The 22,803-nt window shown below is 35.5% G+C and overlaps 1 protein-coding gene across 1 annotated transcript in view; it reads right to left on the bottom strand.

Moving 5' to 3' along the window:
- The window catches only part of LOC110383199 (protein stum), a 61,298-nt gene that overhangs the window by 20,822 nt on the left and 17,673 nt on the right, over positions 1-22,803 (bottom strand). Inside the window, exon 3 of the mRNA XM_049851703.2 lies at positions 125-255. Within this exon, the coding sequence (XP_049707660.2) occupies positions 125-255 (131 nt within the window). The remainder of the gene's footprint in view (positions 1-124; positions 256-22,803) is intronic.

The raw sequence follows: 22,803 nt of genomic DNA, 5'->3' as shown, positions 1-22,803 counted from the left end.
TTCGTTTCAATTATATCGATACAAGGAAAGGCTGCACCCTCTTTGTTATTAAGCTTGTTATCACCATTTAATATGCCTTTTTGGTCTTCCAGTTTTTTTTTTCAAATATATCAGCGTTCCTCACCTCTAAAAGGAGAGACCCTCCTCGTCTTGATGTCGACAGGCAGTGAGCGCGGGCTGGTGGGGCGTGATACCGGTGTCTCTGCCAAGATGGCGAATGATGACTCTTTCTTTCTCTTCGTTGTTGCCACCGCCCTGGGGAGAATGGAGAAATTTGAGTTTTAAAATTGCTGGTTAAAGAATTGGGAAGAAAATGTGGTCGTTGGTTCTCAATACCTGCATACGGCAATATTTAAATGGAATAGTCATAAAACACCAAATCCTGATCAGGATTAAAATTCAACTAAAAGAAAATTAACCACATAAGTGTCAAAGTGAAATAAATACCTCATGCGCTCAATGAACGGAGCATTATTTTGAAAATGAATTATATCTTAATCTTAATAACGATGTGACCACTGATCCAAATAATGATAATAGAACAATAGAAATACATAAGACGGGGTAATGCTCCCAGCTTTTTGGGCACGCTCCCAGTCGACAGTGGCTGCTGGCGGGAACAAATTTTTGATGCTTTTTAGTTTAAGGGGTTTTATTTATTTTATTTTATTTTTATTTTATTAATTTTAAGGAAACTTACAGCTACATACATCGTTTAGTTTAGGGTAATAATGTGGAAGAGGGCCAATAACAAGTTTCTCATAACAATCAAAATGGGCATTTACAAAACGACGTTTTACTAGAATAGTTCTATTTAAAATTTTAATAATATTGAATAAATAGCATAAGACTAAAGGACAATGGGCGATTCCGGTCCAAATGTCCACCACGAACGAGACCTATATGGCTAGATAGCCCGTTAAATATAGAACATTTTTTGTCATGAAAGTAAAAAAATATGTAATGCCAGAAAAAAGTTATAGCAAAATCAAATAAAACATTTTATAGATTTTTAATAATTGATTATTTTTGATAATTGTTCATTATTAGAAAGAAGACACCACCAGTTACCTTGAACATTCTTAGATCCAGGAACCGCTGAGTATATTCAAGCACTTCTGGCGCCAAAATTGATTTGTGATTCGTACATCCATCGGGCAGAAAAATATGGGCTGTTTATATGCAAATGTGTCTTGCCCATCTTAGCTTTAGATAAAGTGCGGAAATGGAAGTGGAATAAAATAGAAAATAATAATGATAACATACAAAAACTACCGAAAATTAAGAATACATTTTTGGCTATAACTTTTTTTTGGCATTGTTTTTTTTTTTACTTTCTTAGTAAAAGTTACTCTAAATTAAGTGGACTATTTAATTATATAGGTCTCGTTCGTGGTGGACATTTGGACCAAACTTCATACATTCTTGCCCAATCTCCTTTATATGATAACCCTTTGGCAATAAAATATGGCCCGAAAGAAAGTGACGATCACTCTCATAAACAATGATGAAATAGCTCAGGTGGTTAAGTACAAAAACAGCTGAAATTGAAGAAAACAAGCGCATTTGTGTAACGCCGACCTTGTGTTTACGTCAACACAACTGGACCGATCATAATGAGGTTTTTGCAATTTTATTTTTTTAGGGATCCTTAGCCAAAATAGGTTGAAGAAAATCGCACATCCTGTAGGACAAACTACTATAACAATTTTTTTCTTTTTACCTCAAAGGGCTCCGAAACTACTGAACCGATTTGACAAATTCTTTCGCTGTAGGAAAGCTACATTATTCCCGAGAAACATAAGCTATATTTTATCCAGGTACGCGCAGTAGTTATAGATAGTTCAACTCAGATTTGCGCGCGGCCCTATGTGTGCGTCGGCTTGTAAATATACAACTTTCATTCGTGTGACAGTGACGTCGTCCGAGCATGACGTGTTCTTATCGCTTTTTGTTATGGGTACAGTCGTTTGCGTAAATACTAGTTATTCACGGAGAAATTATTAAGGAGTCAGGTAAAGTGTTTCAAAAAAATGAAACAACATTCAAAGCTTTTTATTATTAAATATAGTTTTTCATTGTTTTCTCAAACGTCTTTTCAAATCAACATTGACATTAACAGAAATAAATGAGGTGAAATATCTAAGATGAATTAAATACTCCTTACATATTTTCTAGCTCGGGATACGCGGACAATAAATAAAAATGTGGACTAAGAATGTAAAAAGAGGTATAATCTAGTATAATAATGTAAACAAAATGTGTGGGGAATTTTAAAAAGTTATATTGCTTCGCATAATGTCGACCAAAATAACAAAATAATGAAACTCATAAATGAACGTTTAAGTAAAATTGATGAAGGGATGTGGCGTAATACTCGTCGACATGTAGAAAAGAAAAAAGAAGAATACTATAGACATTTTGACATTGGAGTCAGAATTTATAATTCTCCTTGGAGAGTAGCGAATCCGAAAATTCATCATTTGATTTTTCAAATAGCGATTCATAATCATTATAAATAAATAAACATTAAATTACGTAATAACTGTTTTTCTTTAAACCCCCGTATACAACCCCTAAATAACTGTATTGTACCCGACTGTACTTCTTGTCACGCACACAAAGTTACTGTATATGTACAGGGGTTACCCACACATAAGGCCGCGCGCACAACTGAGTTGAACTTACTATACCTCGGAACGCAAATGAAACCGCGGAAAGACATCTTGTTATGAATATTTCAGACAATCTTTTCGAATGAGCAAAAGAAGAATTAGTTGAAAGTCTAGTGCATATAAACAATTATTGTTTGAAATTATTATTGTTTTTGGGTTTATATTACCTACATGGGTGTCACATGTAGCTTCTTTTAAATTGGTGGGATAAAAAGCAGTTAATAATTTATGAGTCATTTTCAGCGATTTCCAATACCCAAAACATTTTTTTTTGATACGGAACCCTCAACCACCCAATCAAGTTAAAACCTTCACAATTTTTTTGCTTCCAAATGCATCATTTTCGATGATTTAATCATTAATCGGAACGTTCGGGTAACTAAGTGAACCGGTTGCATGTGTTCAGTTAATTACGTTATTATACCGTTTGCAAACTATTGGCATAATAAGAATTAATGTTTGCATACATTTGTGTTTATGTCTGGAGGTGTGGATGTGTTATGAAATGTTTTGAATCGTTAATTTTGAATAATAGTTTTGTGTGAATTTTTCGTTTTCGCTGTGTGCGATGGTTATCATTTCTGTTTACACACATTTATAAAGGTTGTCTGTAAGAGATTGCTTTTAGCGATAAGATAGCCTATTGTACTCACGAATATTTGTTTATGTCTTTGCCCATGTTTGTCTTATTGGTTAAGAATATTCATTTTTGTTTTAAGAAACATTCAGCACGAATTTATAAGCCGTTATAAAATGAAGCCGGCTTTTCACTATGGGATATAATATAGTATATATTTTACATCCCAAACTATAAATATATCCAAAATATATCTTAGCATGTAATATCCCATTATATCCCATCATAGTGAAAAGCCGGCTTGAAATTGAAGATACGCTTCCCTAAAAAATTGATAGATCTAACTTCCATGAAGTTTTTCCTAAAGTTCACCTTCCTCTTTTCTCTCTACAAAATAAATAATCTTCCCTTTTCCACCGTCATCCCCATCTCTCACCCCCGCCAGTGACGTCACGGTGGTCGCGCATCACAAATCGGTGTGACACGACTGATACGCGCATATTGTTCCAGTGCGCAACTACCTCTATACTTTCCCCGGATACTCCCCATCCACCGTCATCCCCATCCTCACTCCCTGCGCTGACGTCACGGTGGTCGCGCATCACAAATCGGTGTGACACGACTGATACGCGCATATTGTCCCAGTGCGCAACTACCTCTATACTTTCCCCGGATACTCCCCATCCACCGTCATCCCCATCCCTCACTCCCTGCGCTGACGTCACGGTGGTCGCGTATCACAAATCGGTGTGACACGACTGATACGCGCATATTGTCCCAGTGCGCAACTACTCTATACTTTTCCCGGATACTCCCCATCCACCGTCATCCCATCCCTCACTCCCTGCGCTGACGTCACGGTGGTCGCGCATCACAAATCGGTGTGACACGACTGATACGCGCATATTGTGCGCAACTACCCATCCCCGGATACTCCCCATCCACCGTCATCCCCATCCCTCACTCCCTGCGCTGACGTCACGGCATACGCGCATATTGTCCCAGTGCGCAACTACCTCTATACTTTCCCCGGATACTCCCCATCCACCGTCATCCCCATCCCTCACCCCTGCGCTGACGTCACGGTGGTCGCGCATCACAAATCGGTGTGACACGACTGATACGCGCATATTGTCCCAGTGCGCAACTACCTCTATACTTTCCCCGGATACTCCCCATCCACCGTCATCCCCATCCCTCACCCCTGCGCTGACGTCACGGTGGTCGCGCATCACAAATCGGTGTGACACGACTGATACGCGCATATTGTCCCAGTGCGCAACTACCTCTATACTTTCCCCGGATACTCCCCATCCACCGTCATCCCCATCCCTCACTCCCTGCGCTGACGTCACGGTGGTCGCGCATCACAAATCGGTGTGACACGACTGATACGCGCATATTGTCCCAGTGCGCAACTACCTCTATACTTTCCCCGGATACTCCCCATCCACCGTCATCCCCATCCCTCACTCCCTGCGCTGACGTCACGGTGGTCGCGCATCACAAATCGGTGTGACACGACTGATACGCGCATATTGTCCCAGTGCGCAACTACCTCTATACTTTCCCCGGATACGCGTCGCTTGTTAGCGGCGGTGTAAGTTATAGGCTGTAGCGGGAGCGGCGGTATATAGCAAGGCATCACCGATAAGCCGTTCAGAATGATAATTCTGTGCAATTTGGTAATGAAATACAATACGTTTAGTGCAAAATATGACCAATACTAGTAAGCTTTATGTGGATTACCATAAAATCGAAGACGTCATAAGGACCACTAGACCAATCGCGCGACTTGCAAATACAAGAATAGTCCAATAATCGGGAGATGATGATGAGTGCAAGAATAATCCATCATCATCTCTCGAGTCTTTTCCCAACTGTGTTGTACCAGTGTTTTACAGCGAGCGGCTGCCTATCTGACCTCTTCAACCCAGTTATCCAGGCAACCCAATACCCCTTGGTAAGGCCTTTGGCTTCTGATCACCAATCTTTTCCTTCAAGAAATGATTTAATGATACTCAATTTTCTGTTCACCAGGCACGTATATTTTTGAATTTTGTTTATGACATTGAAAATTTAATACGGAAAGTAACAACAGAACTCTTTTCTCTTCTTACTTGTACCACGCCCCACGCACAATGTGTAAACACAGTACTACAGAAGTAATTACACGGTGCGTATGCGCCGATGTTTCACGCACTGCACTCACTAGCGTGCGCACTACTTGTGATGGTAAAACTATATGTTATGGGTAGATTAGATAATGACAGTGGCAGATTTCATGTTAAGTATAGTAGTGTGTAACTGGTTTTTTATTGGCCTTATTTAAGGTACTTAGCTTAAATGTTTGCGGTAAAATAAGATTACACATTAGAGGAATGCAACATATTTTCTTTTTATCAATTAATATACCTACAAGTTCTGAAACTTACAATAAATTAAGCTAGATTTCCACTGTATCCCAACAAAGCTCTAGGTATGTCAAGCACCAGATAAAAAGCCTAGCTTATCTCCGTCTCCAGGGTACCACCTATCATTATGCTAAATTTCACATCAATCAGTTCAGCGACTCAAAGAAACATACTCAAATTCCAATTTATAACATTAGTTTTAATTTTGTAAAATACCTAAGACTGAAAACTGCACACAACTTGTGAAAGATTTCAGTTTTTTAACGACATAATTAAAATTATTACTTTAAAAGAAGTCTTTAGAGAGGCGAGAAAACAGCACATTTCTACATTAAAAATAATTGTTATAATTACCTACGACTATCAAGTTTCAGTTAGTTTTACAGGCATATATCAAGCTGACTTTCGTTCACCGCAAATTTGTGGCGACCACAGGCTGTGCCGTGAAGACACGCCGAGGTATCAACTTATAGTGTTGATAGTGAAAACTAATGTTCAGAGAAAATAGCACTTTTCGAACGTTTGTGTTGACCTAGATTTAGAAAAATGGCGGTTAGGAAAGAATATGGGAAAACATGTAGCTTCTCAATAGAAAAAGATTTTCTTTAAATCTGTTCAGTAATTTCAGAGCCGAGGCTACAAACAAACAAAAAATGTTTGCTCGTTTATAATTTAGTATAAGTAGTATCCGAAATAAAGTAACATAATTACAAAAGAAATAATTAAGTATTCATATAAAAAAAACACTGACATGAATTATCACAAAAGTAGGTAAACATGCTTGTTTTTAATTTATTATTATTAATAAATGAAGTGGTTTAAAAATGCCTACATACTTATTAATCTTATGTCACGGCAGGTCAATGCCCTGGCCATAAAATCCGCCATATTTGGGAAAGACAACATTATGAGTGATCACCATTGACTGGCCTTGTACAATGTCATTGCTTTTCTAAAGAAAACTTTTTGACTAAACTGCTAATGATGTGTTTAAAAAGAAATTCATAGACCATTCATTCTTTTTTGGCTTTCACTAAAAGGGTTTATTGCATACTCATTCGGTATTTAGAAGCTAGAAAGTTTGACAACCAATCTTACCAGGGGGTATTTGGTTGCCCAGGTAAGTTCCACTCGCGTCCCGTGAAAACTACTGTAAAATATAGCCTATGTTACTCGGGAAGAGTGTAGCTTTACAACAGCGAAATCGGTTTCGGGCCATTTTCCTGTGGCTTCACCTGCGTCCCGTGGGAACTACTGCCCGTACCGGGCTAAAATACAAGCTGTTGATTTGCATCCGTGCCATGGTAATTATGCTAATGATTCTTGACCCAAATCAACAAAAAAATTGGTATGTAATTTTTTTTCTTTATTTTTTTTCGGAATTCCGTAAATGTCATCTAGCCTCATTTAAACTAGGCGCGTATATTACTGGCCTTTAAACTGTGCTGCGCCCTCACACAAACGCAAACAAAGCATACGCAACGATCACTCATAAATTTCATTCATAAAATTGGATTACTTCTGAAATACCACGACATTACCATGACAAAAAAAAGCAGTGCAGCAGCATATTAGTTATTTCCCGTCTACTGTAATTCCAATCGATTATTTACGTATTCTATGTCCTCCTCCTGAACTATGGCACAAATGCAAATCAACACCTTGTATAGCCTATGTTACTCGGGAAGAGTGTAGCTTTCCAAAAAACAGCGAGAGAATTTCTGATCGGTTCAGAAGTTTCGGACCTTTAGTGTACCAACAAAAAATTGTTTTTTCTTTTTTATATTAGGTAGGTACTATACAAGTATCAGTACTATAAGTAGGTAATCGAAGGCCAAAGTAACCTAATCACTGCACCCACATTAGCACATCTCATTCACTAATGACATGCATTACACAACTGCAATTTACGTGCATCAAGAACAATAGAATCGGAGTTCCGTAGGAGAATAGTGGGACGAGCCGAGGTTCCGTACAAATTTCGCAACAGTGTGAATCATGTAGATATATTGTAAATTGTAAAGGCGTTAGATTGCTATCTTTATGTGGGAAGATGCCGAAAGAAGCGGTTTTTAATTCTGTTTAGTCTTTTTGATTGGTTTTGGCTTTATTTGTAGTGTAATTTTTGATTGAAATGGGTAATATGGTTTAATTTGGATTGATAAATAAATTATTAGAAAGACTGTGTAATCGTTTAGGTACTATTTTTATAGTGATATTAAGAGAATTTTATAACAACGAGACAACTTTAAAAACAATATCATATTCAAAGCGTAATTCATTATGACTTTTGAACCGTACCTATTATTACGGTATTACACTTTACGACGTTTAAATCCTTCCCATCTTACACAGTATTTTATGAGTAAACCTTTGTAGACAAACAAGCCGTGACCTTTTCAAATGAAATTAAACAAAATATGAAATAAATAAATCGCACAAATTAATCATGTCAATTTCTGAAATGATTTTTACAAAACTCTTCAACCAAAGCCAATTGTTTGCTATTGCAACACTTTACAATAATAAGCTGTAGGTGTTACTATTTAAGTTTAGCGATGCATCTGTAGGTCGCACTGTCTATGTGGTGTGGGAGGCACCTGTCTCTCAAGCTTGGAGAGATGATCTCATGAGTGTATACTAATATTATAAAGATAGATACTAATATTATAAAGAGAAAGAGTTGTATGTATACCTTTTACTCTAAAACTTAAACTAGAACTAGAATTGATCATAAACAGAACTTGATTGGTCTGAACAGCTCGACGTAAATTTGCTATATATTATTAAGTGACCATTCGGCTACGGGAAGCAATTATCTCGGGATCTAGTATTATTATAAATATCAAAACATGTGATCGAAACATTACTATATTGTCATCAATCAATCAATCATCGATATATTTTATGCTTACATTATACAACCTACAGCTGAAGACTTTGTTTACTTGGACATGATATTCTCTGAAAACTAAGATCCTTTTAGGGTTAGGTAGCCCATTTTATTGAGGAAAGCTATAAGCTATTCACTCATACGATTTGGTTCCCTCAGAATATGAGTGAAACCACAGGGAACAGCTAGGTCAATGTCAAATTATTTATTTCATTTAGGCATTTGAAAGCACTTACATATAACCGTCAAAAACACAAATAGGTTTGATTCTAGTTGCCCATTCCAAAAGTAGCTTCCTATGGAGAAGAACGGGCAAGAAACTCCATGGTTACTTTGGTTCATGTCTAGTTGTCGGCCTACTAATATTACTAATAGCTTACTATAACTTCATTCGTGTGGATATTACCTAATTTAATGTATCCTTATGCTTCAATAATAACTCAAGCATGAAATTAACAATTTATCTTCGATTATGATATACCGTAATTTTAATTGTTAACGATTCATTTCCGATTAGTTATGAATAATTAGATTAGTTATTACGGCTTAGGTAATTACACTTTTTTGTTTAAATGGGAGCAATCAATAAGTATTGATTGAAAAGAGTGGGCATCAATGAATGATAGATAAAAATATATTTATATACCCTTTTTTGATCGCAATAGCTTAAATTGATAATTTAAAAACTGTGTGTGTCTATTTGTGGCACCGCGGTACAAAAGGCTGACCTGATTTGGATGCGTTTTGTTTAGATGAAAGCTGTGGTGCTCCAGTGTTCCTTAGATATGGTTCACCAAAATCAAATCAGCCGTTTTTAAGATATTAGCAATTTTTATCAATATGTATTTTTATTTAATTGATAGTTAAATACTTCAAAACTTGATTAACTCCTGTACTCCACTAATTTGATGTCCAATCAGGCTTATCAGGATCCTATAGTAGACTGACCACAAATTGCGTCAATCATTCAATTTGCACAAAATTACAGGATCAGCAAATAACTGCTAAACCATTATTTCTATTGAGGTTTACTGGTTAGAGTGCCACCACACTGCAAACTTTTAGTCGGCCGATAGTTTGTTTGGGCTAATAAATCAGTATGAAGATGAATGGTAGTAGGTACGCACATTACAAAGATCAGTATTTAGTCGGTAAGTATCAGACCGACTGGAAATTTTAATTGGAATCAAGATTTTCTTTTAAAAAAATGCCAGCTATTGGGACAACTGTCGGCCAACTGTTTAGTCTGCACTTGTGTGGTGATTGGTTCAGTAAACTATGCATACCTATGTTAATGAAAGTATATTTTTTATGAATGAAATATGAAGTAGGTTTGTTCGTTAGGTGTTATTATTTTTTCGCCAATTAACCGACTTCCAGGCTAATAGGATGCAGCTGAATAATAGTTTATTTCTACCTGCAATCGGGCTGTCTAAATAATGAGTGGGTCAGTTAAGCTATTGAATAACAATACCTGCTGCCAGCGACCTACCTACCGAGGAAATTTCTTCCCGCACATGGATAAAAAGTTCAAATCAAATCGTTTATTTTGCAAAGAATATGCGTACAAAATAAACTATCCCAGTACCTATATTATTCTGATGTATAGGCTATCAAAAATCCTATCACTAGTTTTTTCGTCAAAGAGGAATAAAATAATTGTACAAACATTAAGTATTTCTTTAAAAGATTTTCTATTTTATCACTAAAATAAAAGTTTCAATGTTGATTGGGAAAAATTACAGATTTACATCTAAGAATTTCCGCTTTACTTTTGCAGTCTACAGTGATAACTTCTTAAATACATGATGACCATTTCTGCTTACCTCCTTAAAGATTACAGCCGTGATACAAGCATTTTGAGCACATTCTGATCGCGGTTACGTACAGCCAGAAATAGTGGCGCATTCCGCTTTCTAACTCAACGCGTAATTAACTTAATTAGCTTAACATATCTACGAAATGCTGGCTAAGCGTGAGAGGGGTGGTTTGGGATTATAAAGTGTATGACGTATGTATTATTTGTTTTATTTTTTAATAACTTTAAATCTGAAATATAGTATAGTTCGAGCTACATAACTTTGCAATTCTGAAGTTAACCATTTGATTTCGTGCTCATAGTCGTATAAATCTTGACAAGAAGCTTTGCTTATCCGAAGTTGGTTTTACAAAAATAAGGAAAAAAAATGCTCTATGTGTGTTATTTAGTAAGAACCGGTCAAAACATCATTTGTTTTGATAGAAGTTGTAGGTTTATATATATTTTGTTTATAAATACATATATAATCGAAAAGTTTTTCATTTTTTTGACTACTAATCTAATGGTTAGCTCTGCTGCAGTCGAGGGAGCATGCTAGTTTAAAAGTAAGATATTCACACTTAACTGGTTTAGAGTTTTTATAATTTCACTGCAGAACCCCAAATCTAGTTAGCAGGTGTAACAAATAAATAATGCTTGTTTTTGTTAAGAAAAAATGTAATTCTTAAAGTTTATTGGTGTCTGGTGTTATGACTAAATTGCTTGTTTACAAGCTAAAATGTCTGGTTATTAGAATAGCTGGATAATAGTTTTAAAGTTAATTGTCGAACCCGGTTAATTTGCCTGTCGTAATTGTATTCAATCATTGAAATTCTTTTACTATTATTAAATTCTTGCTTTGAAGAAGCTGTATTGGAAGTGCGGAAATGTTGATATACCTTTTAAGAAGGACTATCAGGATATTTTAATAAGGAGAAAATTAAGTTTTAAAAAATCATGGTCAAAGAATAAATAAGTTGCTGTTTTCCCGCGGTTGCAGTCGTGTCCAGTGGGAACTTCTGTTCGTCCTTAGGCAAAATATAGCCTATGTTACTCAGGGATAATGTAGCTTCGCAACTGTGAAAAAAATGTTCAAATCGGTTCAGTACCTTCGAAGCCTTTGGGATACAAACAAACAAGCAGACATTTTCAGAGAGCGTACTTCTAGAATCTTAGTGAAATCGTGAGAAATAGCTAGTATTACTAACTATTATAGTAATATGTGATGTTATCAATAAGTACACTATGAGTTTTGCATATCATCCATTAGTAACTTAACTACATTCACATCCAAGCCAATATCAATAATAATGACACCTTGTGACAGTTGGTTTCCCGCGAAAATTGACAGTTGTGACAGTAATGGCGGACGGCGGCCATGATGGGTTCTAATTAAACAGATTGTAACTGCCTATTAGAGGCATTGGCCTAGCCGTGGACTATTGGAGTAGGTTGAAGACCTGTTAGCTAGCGACTACTGAAAGTGAAAAGCTGGTAGTTATTACAATATCGATTGGAATCGTTTTTTTCTTTCTGTAGATAGAGGAATTCATGAGAAATATTAACTTGAACTTTTTTGTTACACTTCCACGCTGAAATGGTTGAACCGATTTAGATAAGACACAACTAACTCGTTTGTTAGTATAGTTTAGTTAGTAGTATCCTATCTTTGAAATAAATCCCTCAGGACTCTGAGGAAGCCAAAGGAAAAAGCTAGTCTACATATTTTGATTGGTTGTTCCTAAACTACTGAACCGAATTTAAAAAATATTTCACTGTTGGAAAGCTACACTCTTCCCAAATAACATAGGCTATATTTTATCCCGGTACGGGCAATAGTTCAGGACATGGGTGAAACCGAGAGATACATATTTCTAGTAAATCATATACAGGTTTACCAACTTATAAATAGTTTCTGCAATCATATCAAGTTGAAATGACAATGCAACCTTTTTATATACCAACATAGTTGTCGTTTAGTAACAAAAATACAACAAAAGATGTGACGTAACTTGGTACAGTAAGGTTTTTTTACTAAGTTTTTTTAGAAGCAATCTATGAACAAACCAGTACGTGATAGTTAATGTTTAGTAAAAAGTTAAACGGTTCTATATGTTTGGTTAACTGGTAACTGGTGGTTATTTGTGTAATCAATTGATATGGTACCTTTGATTGTTTAATTACTATTGCTTGCAATTGGAATAAGGCAGTTGCTTAAGAAATTGAGAACTGATGAAATGTACATGGTTTAGAGTTCGCGCCAAATAATATCGCATGCAATTCTGAAGGTTTGCCTTTTGACTCATTGTGCATTTGTCTTATAGATGTTGTCGAGAAGCTTTTCAGAAGTAGATTTCACAATAGTTAGTAGAAAAAACTGCAGCACATTCGTGATGCGTGAAATGGTTAACTTCACAATTGCAAAGTTATGTGAGAACTGTAAATTGTTTTGATTGAATAAATATTTTGTTTTGTTCTGCTTGTTACACAATTGTAGCCCAATGGTAGAGAATGTTCTATCAAATTAATAGCCGGTCTATGACCACCAGTATTGATGGTTAAAGTGAAGTTAAAATGCATATTTTAATCAGTTTTTTTTTTCATTGCATACAGAATTCCTTTTTTTAAACGTTGCAGTCGTTGAAAAGGTGTTAGATGGCTTCTACCACCACAATTTTCCCCTATATTCACCCAAAACCGACGATTCACGTAAACAACAAACCGAACTATTTAAAAAAACCATACATACATAGTAGGTACATACATATGTTCGTACCTACACACAAAAGCCAGCTCTATTATACAATTTAATTGAAAAAGTCTTCCGTATCAATTACTGAACGTTACAGAGTTACGTAAAACATCACAATAGTACGTAACTAACGGTATTTATGTCAAAGTCAATGTTTTTGGTTCAGTCGTCTTTGAGTTTTAATTAAATTAATTGGAAAACCTAGTTTAGAACGGCTTTGACCTGAGTATGACGAATAGAAGTATATTTTTCTCAATCTATACTAATATTATAAAGAGGAAAACTTTGTTTGTTTGTTTGGTTGTAATGGATAAACTCAAAAACTACTGGACCGATTTTAAATATTCTTTCACCATTAGAAAGCTATATTATCTGCGAGTAACATAGGCTATATTTTATCCCGGTGCGGGCAGTAGATCCCACGGGACGCGGGTAAAACCGCGGGAAAACGGCTAGTGTTTTGTATTTTATTTACGGTTCGATAATAAAGACACATATCTAGCTAGATAGATAGATATACTCTTTATTATGTACACCTATTAAAATACAACAAAAAAAACTAACCTAAAGATTTAAAATTCGGTGACACAATGGAACACATAGGTAGCTTAAATAGGTATATGTTAGGAATAAGTAACTACAGAAATAAGTTAATGCATTTTTTTATATCTCATTAGTTAGTCAATGTCCAAATTATAGTTATAACCTTTTAGGGAAGTCAATTAAAAACACTCCGACATCAAACTACCGTGGCCATTGGCCATAAGTATTTATCAAAACCCCGACTACCGTTTTTGGAAAAACGGGTTTCTGACAAATCCGTCTTTTTGTATTCAATTCCAGCTAAATATAATCGCCAAAAGATTACCTGTCACACCAACGTTACAAAACTACAAAGAAAAAACAATAATAAAAGAAAGATTATCAAAAACCGACAACCGTAACATCCCGACGTAAAATTTCTCAAGAAAAGATACAGATTTAATACAAAATCGCGCAATAATACAATAATGACTCTTTATTGTATCAACAGTGATCTACATACAGACATATTACATTAAGAGTATCTGCAAACTGAAGACTAAACAGTCGGCCGATTGACCCAATGTTTGGCAGACATTTTTGTTTAAAGAACATCTTGACAGATTACAAAACCATCTTGACAAAATAAAGTATAATTGACCACACAATTTTTCATTTTTAATAGTCATTTAAACACATATATCTATCATTAATAATCTATCATTGTAAAATTACCAAAATTTATATGCCACTATAAGATCTTGTATGCCTGTGTGTCTATGTTACTTACACATGTTTACAAATTAATAAATCTATATTATATTCTTGATTCCAATCAAAGTTTTCGGTTAGCCTGATACCGGCTAAATACCTGATCTTTATAATGTGCGTTTCCTACCATTCATCTTCATAATGATCTATGAGCCCAAACAAACTATCGGCCGACTAAAAGTTTGCGGTGTGCGGCTACTCTTAATATTACATTTAGACTACAATATGCGCTCGCGCACGTTTGCGTAAGGAAGACGGAAACTGTGATGTTTATCGTGACGTAATTGTGGCAGAGCATAAAAGGAGAGCATCGTTTATTTTGATTTTGAGGTAGTGTTCGGCTGTGGATTGGGCACGAGGAAATACTAAAAGATGTCTTGAAGAAAATAATGTAAATGGAGATCTTAATGGATGAGAAGTGATTAAGTAAGTGGTAAAGATGAGTTAAAAAAGCGAATATGCAAAAATAACTACGTGTATCCGTCGTTTACAAATGTTAAGCGAACTTATATAACGAAATACACATCAGAGATCGTCTGGTGGACTTGAGGCATCTCTGATACTAGGGCTTATCGGGTCTTAAGCCTGCAGCTCACTCGATAAGTAGAAGAAGATGTATAAAAAAAAAATAGAGCCCAAGCGTTTTTATGCATTTTACCTCTAAGAACGATTTGTCAATGTCTAAAATAGAACGGGATCAAAGTAACAAACATGTTATTGACATTCACGAAGTAACGAATTTAACCATGCGTGAAAAAGCTACCAAATTCGTAGAAATCTGAAATCACAAACACACTTCAATTTGATTTTGATGTGAATAACCTTTTGCTAGGAAGGCCAGAGATAGGTTACTCGTGTTCTGTAAAACTTATAAGGCGCATACGATTTTGGTAATATTGTGGGCGTTTAGCGGTGTCTGAGAATTAACTTAGAATAGCGCTTTTTATGTGAAGTAAAGTTTGTTCTACAAAGGCGTTTCTTACTGTTATGGTTTGTTAGGTATTTATGCTGCACTTTTAACATGGTTGCAAATGCATTTCTTTCACACTTTCTGTCATACTTAATTTTAAAAGCTATAGTTTTTCCTTTTGGAAAACACGTGTCTATATTCCAATTTATATTTCTCCAGGTCCTAATGAAATAAGGAAGAAATCTTTTTTGTTTGTTTATATGTAGGCACCCCAAAGGCTCCTTTCTCCTTGTTCCTTTCAAAGGTAGGTATAGGAAAAAATTCCCACGGGACGCAGGAGAAACCGCGGAAAACAGCTAGTATTTTGTTTATCAAACAAATATTATTGATTATCATGTAGGTGGCAAACTATAATTTTTACATAATCTCTAAATTGATGTCCCAAGTTTTTTACGTTGATATTTTTCAATGTACTTGTATGCAGCCTTTGACTTTAAACTGTCATGCCATCAAGGGCTATCTTGAATCCAACAAAAGGATGAATCAAAGACACAACAAAACAAGCCATATAATAGATTAGTTTATTGTAAATAGTTTAAGCAAGGTGTTTCAAGGTGAATATAAAAACTGTATGCAGTAGACCGTGGTCTGTGAGACGGACCGTGTAAGTTTGAAGTTAGCTTTATCAACATTGATTGGAGAATATCATGTAATAGTAAAGTCTGGTTTGTTAAGGCTAAATTCGATCTTGAAGTAAGATATTATTACTATGCTGTTGGTTAAACCTATAGGAGGTGCCACCGAGTGCGGCACTGTGACGAACACAAAAGTTTCTTCTAGTCTACTCGTAGCAAACAGTGACATATTGTGTGCCGTACAAAAATAAATTGTCCGCGAAACTGCAACCCTTGTGCACCAACGTTTCATTTATTAAGTAATCTATGATTTTATTAGCACTATTAGCAGTGGACTCGCGCCGAAGCATAAGTAGGTACATTTTTTTTGTTCGCTAACAATTTTGGCGTACTCTCGACATTACATTCTTACATACTAGCAACATAGTATTTTTTTGTAATTGTATAAATTGATGTAGCAAATAATGTTAGTATTCAATGCGGTTCAACAATCCCAAGGATTATGTCAACTAAAGCAACAATGATTGTCAAAAGCTTGATGCTGTTTTGTTGAACATATCCTTACGACATACTGAAGAGTATAAATAAAAGAAACTTTACAAATAATACACCCGACACCCCAACACACATAAATAAAACCCGTGAAAAGCCGGCATTTCTTTCTTTCTTTAGTTGTCACATTAGCACACCTTTCCTTACAATCAGTAAGGCTATCTAATATTTACATATACACCTGTACACGATGTGCCACAAAGAAATAATTAGCTCAACCTTGGTCTGAAATCGTTGATCTAGTTAAAGGTTTTGGTGCCGAAAAATTCTTTGAAAATGTTTAATTTGGGGGAAAATGATAGATATGGAGGGTGACGCATTCAAATAGCATATAATCCTTTAGTAACTCATCATCTGTTTAGACTTTTCCCAACTAAGTTAGGGTCGGCTTCCAGTCTAACCGTATGCAGCTGAGTACCAGTGTTTTACAAGGAGCAACTGCCTATCTGACGTTCTCTACCCAGTTACCCGGAAAACCTTTAGCAACTTTACATGAGAAAGTTATTCTGTTTGTCGGGCTTTCATGCTAGAACTACTGAACCCATTAAAATTGTTTGGTACACAGATAGTCTAAAGCAAGCTGATACGGGAAGCAAGTGGAACTTCAGGGAATAGCTAGTAGTGGAAATATATGTATGAAAGGGAAACACATATTATAATGACTACTGATACACCACTAGATAGGAAACTACGCAGGAACGTGTCGAGGAAGTAAACTAAGATATCTTTGTGTTCATCAGACAAGTAATCAAAACAACGTAGTCTTGTTTTTTGTCATTTCCGTAAAAATCTTGTATATATTGCCATTTTAAAGGAAATGTTAAATAAAATATTGTAAAATTTAATCATTTTAGTTCTAATTTTAGATTCACAATGTATAATTTCAAAGTTTTCTGAATAAAAAAGATCTATTCTATTTGCAGCTTCATTCATTTGTAGTGGTAATGGATTTTATTAATTGGCTAGGTAAGAACAGAAGTAATCCAAGTAGCATTTTTTAAAAGTTGAGATATTCACAGAAATACGTTTTTATGAATATCATAATTATGTTGAGCACATGATTTAAAATATGTTTGTTATTTGATAGATATAAACATAACTCAAACTTTCATAGCTGTTTTAGTGTTTAGTAAATGCAATTTTGATAAAAAAATTGATATAATTGTGTTTATATTTAAATATTTGTTGAAATACAGAAACGTAACATAAAAGAGTTTGTTTGAAAAAGTACTGAATAGCACTTGGATTACTTTTGCACAACCTCACTTCATACTCAAAAGTCCCAAAATTCGACTTAGCTCCATTTTGTCAAAAATGTTACTTGGATCACTTCTGTTCTTAACTAGCCAATTAGCTAGTTTACACGGTTTCCAAGATTTGATCAGGTCCTATTTATGAAGAACAAACTGATGGGTTATGATGATAATTGCATTCAATTTATTGGCAGGGCAAAGTAAAACTAGGTAGGTACCTACTTCAGTTAAAGTTCACCGTTGTCTAGAAAACGTAAAAGGTAAGTTTACGTGTGTATGACAAATGTATCAGCCCCATTTACCCACTTTTTTGCCTACGACCCTTCCGAATAACACTGTTTAATACACGAACGAAACCTGGTACTCATGATTCCAAGTATTAGGTACCTACCATGAAACAAAGCAGCCAATCTTCCAACCTTGATTATGTCACAAGTCAGTGACGGTCTGTCACCGCTTTTTGTGACGAAAAGCCTTGGTTTTTACATAGTCATATGATTAAAGTTATTAAAATGCGGTTAGGTATAAATTATTTGTATTTTTTTTATTTAATAATTCTTGTGGTTTGTTGTCAAACTCAAACTCAGAAACATTTATTCAAATTACAGCTCTTTTCGGACGTCATAAACATATGACTGCCCCCAGAACGCCCTCCATTCACCAATTCCTATGTGAGTTTGCTGGGAAGAAGAAGTGGCGCAACAAACTGCCCAACAACTGTTATAGTGTGTACTAGCTGTGTTCCCTAATTTTCATCCAGTAACTGAAACGAGCTACCATCTTTATGCACCCGGATAAACAGTTATAACTACTTACGGGTCATAATCGTCTTCAGAATCCTACCTATTTCCATAAGTAATTACATCTGAATCTGTGCATGCAGATTTCCGCAAAATTAAAACAAGCAAACAATCCCATTGGTATTTAATGTTAGGTTAAGCTGTTGCTGCGGCCAGTAATCGCGGAAAAAGATTTTACATTACTGAAACGGTTGATTGTAGAAGCATTTATAGACGTCAGCCTTTTCAATATTTCCTCTACGGCAAAAAACACACTGACATAATACCCGCTCATTACAGATGAAAGAAATATCATTGACAAGTCTGATTTTGCGGTAAATCTTTCAGGAAATACACAAACAATAGAAAAGGTCATCCAATAGGTTTGTGCTCTATTTGTCGCTAATAAACATTAGTTTTTACTTGTTTCAATATTTCAATGGACATTTATTATGCAGGAGTTTTTGTTACGGAAATAAACAATGAGGAAGGTAGACTAAAGTAAATATAAACTTAAGAATATTTTCAGCGCAATGTGACATTGCAAGTATGATTGAATTTTCAATGGTAAACAAGCTGACTTTTTCTCGAAGTATCTGTCTAGCGTTTTCTCAACTATGTTTGGGTCGTCTTTCAGTCTAATCGGATGCAGCTGAGTACCAGTGTGCCTCATGGAGCCACTGCCTATCTCACCTTTTCAGCCTTGTTATATTTTTCGGATGGGCAACCCGGAAAATAATATGACTAATATGACCATAGATAAAAATGCAAGCAAATATAAAAAAATGCTTTTATTAAGTTTATGGTCGATTCACGTTTGATACGGATGTTTAATTCATTACACGCAAAATCCACCGAATTGCTTTTGATGAATTTTGCCAGTAAAGTTCCAGCATAGATAGCACAATAATAAACCTCAGGTTAGGTACTTTTTAACCAGATTACGGAAAGTATTTCACCTCGTCAAGCAGATGAAACCTAGTCAGAAGCCAGGCAGTTATTATTTAAAAGTGTTTAACCCTCAAACGATGACATAAGCCTGCATTTATCAAAACTCTTTAACACACACACACACACACAGACATACATTACTGTCTCGCATATTAATACCAACAGTATAAGGATATTGGCACTGACATTATGCTGCAAAAGGCGATACCAGTTTAGTGTAAAGCGGACCATTTAATATTGTATGTAGTTTTATAAGTAAATGTGGGGTCCATGTGGGATGTTAAGAAAAACATTGACCTGCTAGAATTACCAGAATCATAGATAGCTAATTATGATAAATTTAATAATATATGAAGACAAGAAACTGTCTCGACTAAACTACTGCATTGGGACTAGACCATAGCCTCGTCATCAGAAATCATCATCATCAGAAAGACATTGTTTAAGTAGGTACTTTTATCCGGGTGCGGGAATTAGTCCTCTCGGGACGCAGGTGGATCCGCGTGGAATAGATAATAAGGTCATGGTTACTAAGGAGAATAACTTTAATCTTGATAGGATCAAAAGGGTGCAAAAGGTTCTTTGAATTGACTTTCAAAGAATTATCAACAGTGCTCTACCATCTTGCATAACAGTGTCATTATTTTTTCATACTACTCAGTTTTTGTACGTATCAAGTATTACATATATTTTCCCCGCAGCATTTCACTAACAACCTTAATTACCAAAAAGCAAAAAACAAAAGAGATAGTTATTAAGATATGTATATCACTTAAAACAATCAAGTTAATACTGCCCAAAGGTACCAAGCAAGCAAAAAATTAAGTAAGACACAAAAGGAAGTCGGTTTTCCCTAATTTATACCATCACGAATCTTGCTTGTAGGCAATTGTCATCAAACAATGATCATCCGTTAGTTTTTGTTACTTAACTCGTTTGGTTCACTTCCGACGGTTAAGTTAGTGCTGTTAGAGTATACGATGTTATGTAAGTTGTAACTTTGGGGATTTTGTGGGTTAAGTTCTCTAGGTAAGTGTTTTTGGGCTTGATTTTGGTGTTGTTCCCAGGTAGCTCTTGTCATTTGAACTTTGGGCTTACTGGTTACAATCGTAGTAAGTAAAGTGGAGGTTCTAGGATCGATTTTAGAGTCAGTGATGTCATTGAGAAAGTAGTCGACAATATCATCATCTGCCTAGCAATTTTTACGACAATTTTTGTTTCGGCTTACATGGTCGAACTCGATGCAGTTGGCGACATGGAGCGACGGCCTATCTGACCTCCTAAACTAAATTACTCGGGCAAGGTTGTCAGATTTTCTGGATTGTGACTACCCGTAAAGACTACCAATATGATTCAAAAGAATGCTACTTATCTCCATTTTACTTAAGAAACTTCTAACAGATTACAAAATAGTTATGGTTGTAGCTAGACAACTGTATTGTGTCCAAACTTCTACTACCTTAAGTAACAAGTCAAGTTACTTTTAAACTGCCAACACGTGAGTACAACCATTTCTTAGTCAAAGTTAACGTAGTTACACGATTGCAATAAAGATATTAACTAACTCCACGCTCCCGTGAACACTGGCATTCTTTACGCGTACTAACAGTTATCTCTAATCAGTTAACTATCAGTTATTTATTAGGATTATATCGAAATATACTTCTTGTTACCGTCTTCATGTTGTAACCTAATAGAAAGTATTTTCTATCATCATCTTTCAGCCTTTTCCCAACTATGTTGGAGTCGGTTTCCAGTCTAAGAAGATGCAGCTGAGCACCAGTGTTTTACAAGGAGCGACTGCTCTATCTCTTCAACCCATATTACTCGTAACGACTGCTAAAGATGTTCGAATTACAGCCGGGACCCACCAATTTAACGCATCATACAAAACATAGAGAAACTCATTAGGTCCAACAACGCCAAGCAAAGTCAATATCAAAGTCGTTAATTGAAACTAGACTAATTAGATTAGCACTTTTTCTTCTCTCTTTTCCCAAAATTACAAAAAGACAGCATCCCTAAAACCTTTCACCATTTGCTGGTGTTATGGCTGGAAAGAAGAAACGTTGCTTAACCTTATGATCGGTCTACCCGGACAGCTAAATATGTTTACCAATCAAAACAAGGATTACAAAACAAGAACAATAAGGTGTCAACAATATTATGAAACTATTGTGTTAACTATAAACAGTTACACATTTTGTACTTATCATGTTTACTAACAATTACATTATCTAATTTTAACACATAACCTTTACAGCTCATTCTAATACTACCATCCGCACTCGGTTTCAGCCACGTCCCGTGGAAACTACTTCGAGTAGGAAGACAAAAAATAGCCCATAGACTTCCTGGATAAGTAAGCTATCCGGACCTTCAGTTTCTGAGTTTTTTTATTATTATTACTGCGTTAAAAACATAGAGACTTCATGATTAATCAATCGGTGGAAACATTTCTATTGTTGTTTGTATCCTAAAAGGCTCCGTTACCACAGCAGCGATTTGAAAAAATCTTTCACTATTGGGAAGCTACACCCTACCCGAGTATCATATGCTATATGTTATCCCGATACGGGCAGGAGTTCCCGCGGGACAGTAGTGAAAACACGGGAAACAGCTAGTAGATTATAAATCTGAAGAGTATGTTTATTTACTTACTTTTACTGTTTAGTTGCTTTTAATATTTATTCTACAAAATGTATCTTTAACAAGTTCTTAGTTACTTTTAGATTACTTATCATTATTTGTAACTATAAACTTTTGGTAACAGGACTCAAAGTAAAAAGTAAAAATCTTATTATAGGGAAATATTAAAACTAAGTATCAAAATATTCATCCGCATCGCTGTCAGCTGGGATCGTGCCCAAAAGGCTGCATATCCTTTGACCGAAGTATAGGCCAGCCTTTATAATTTATTAGCCAGAATTATTGGCTAATAAATTATAAAGACTCCAACAATAAAGTATAAGAAATAAAAAATAAAAAAAAAAGTTAAAAGTCAACTGACAACGACACCTTTGAACAAAGATAGATTTCAAACAAAAACAAAACGGTTTGAGTGTAATTTTAGTGCATCCCTATTGAAAGATATTTATAGTGATTAACAAAAAGTTCCCTTGTGTTGTCTGTTCATTTGTTGTGCTCTAAATACGGAACGTCTGATCTCCTATGAGTGTATATTTATGGCTGGCGTTAAGTATGTATAAGTGAAAAGATTTGTTTATTGGTTTTACCTAATTATTGTTGTTTCCTGAGGGGAATTGAAGCTGAAGAATTCGTTTGTTTCTTTGAACGTGCTAATCTTAGACACTGCTGGTC

This window comes from Helicoverpa armigera, chromosome 28 (assembly GCF_030705265.1).
Source record: "Helicoverpa armigera isolate CAAS_96S chromosome 28, ASM3070526v1, whole genome shotgun sequence".
NCBI lineage: Eukaryota > Metazoa > Arthropoda > Insecta > Lepidoptera > Noctuidae > Helicoverpa > Helicoverpa armigera.
This window is presented reverse-complemented; position numbering and strand designations above follow the sequence as displayed.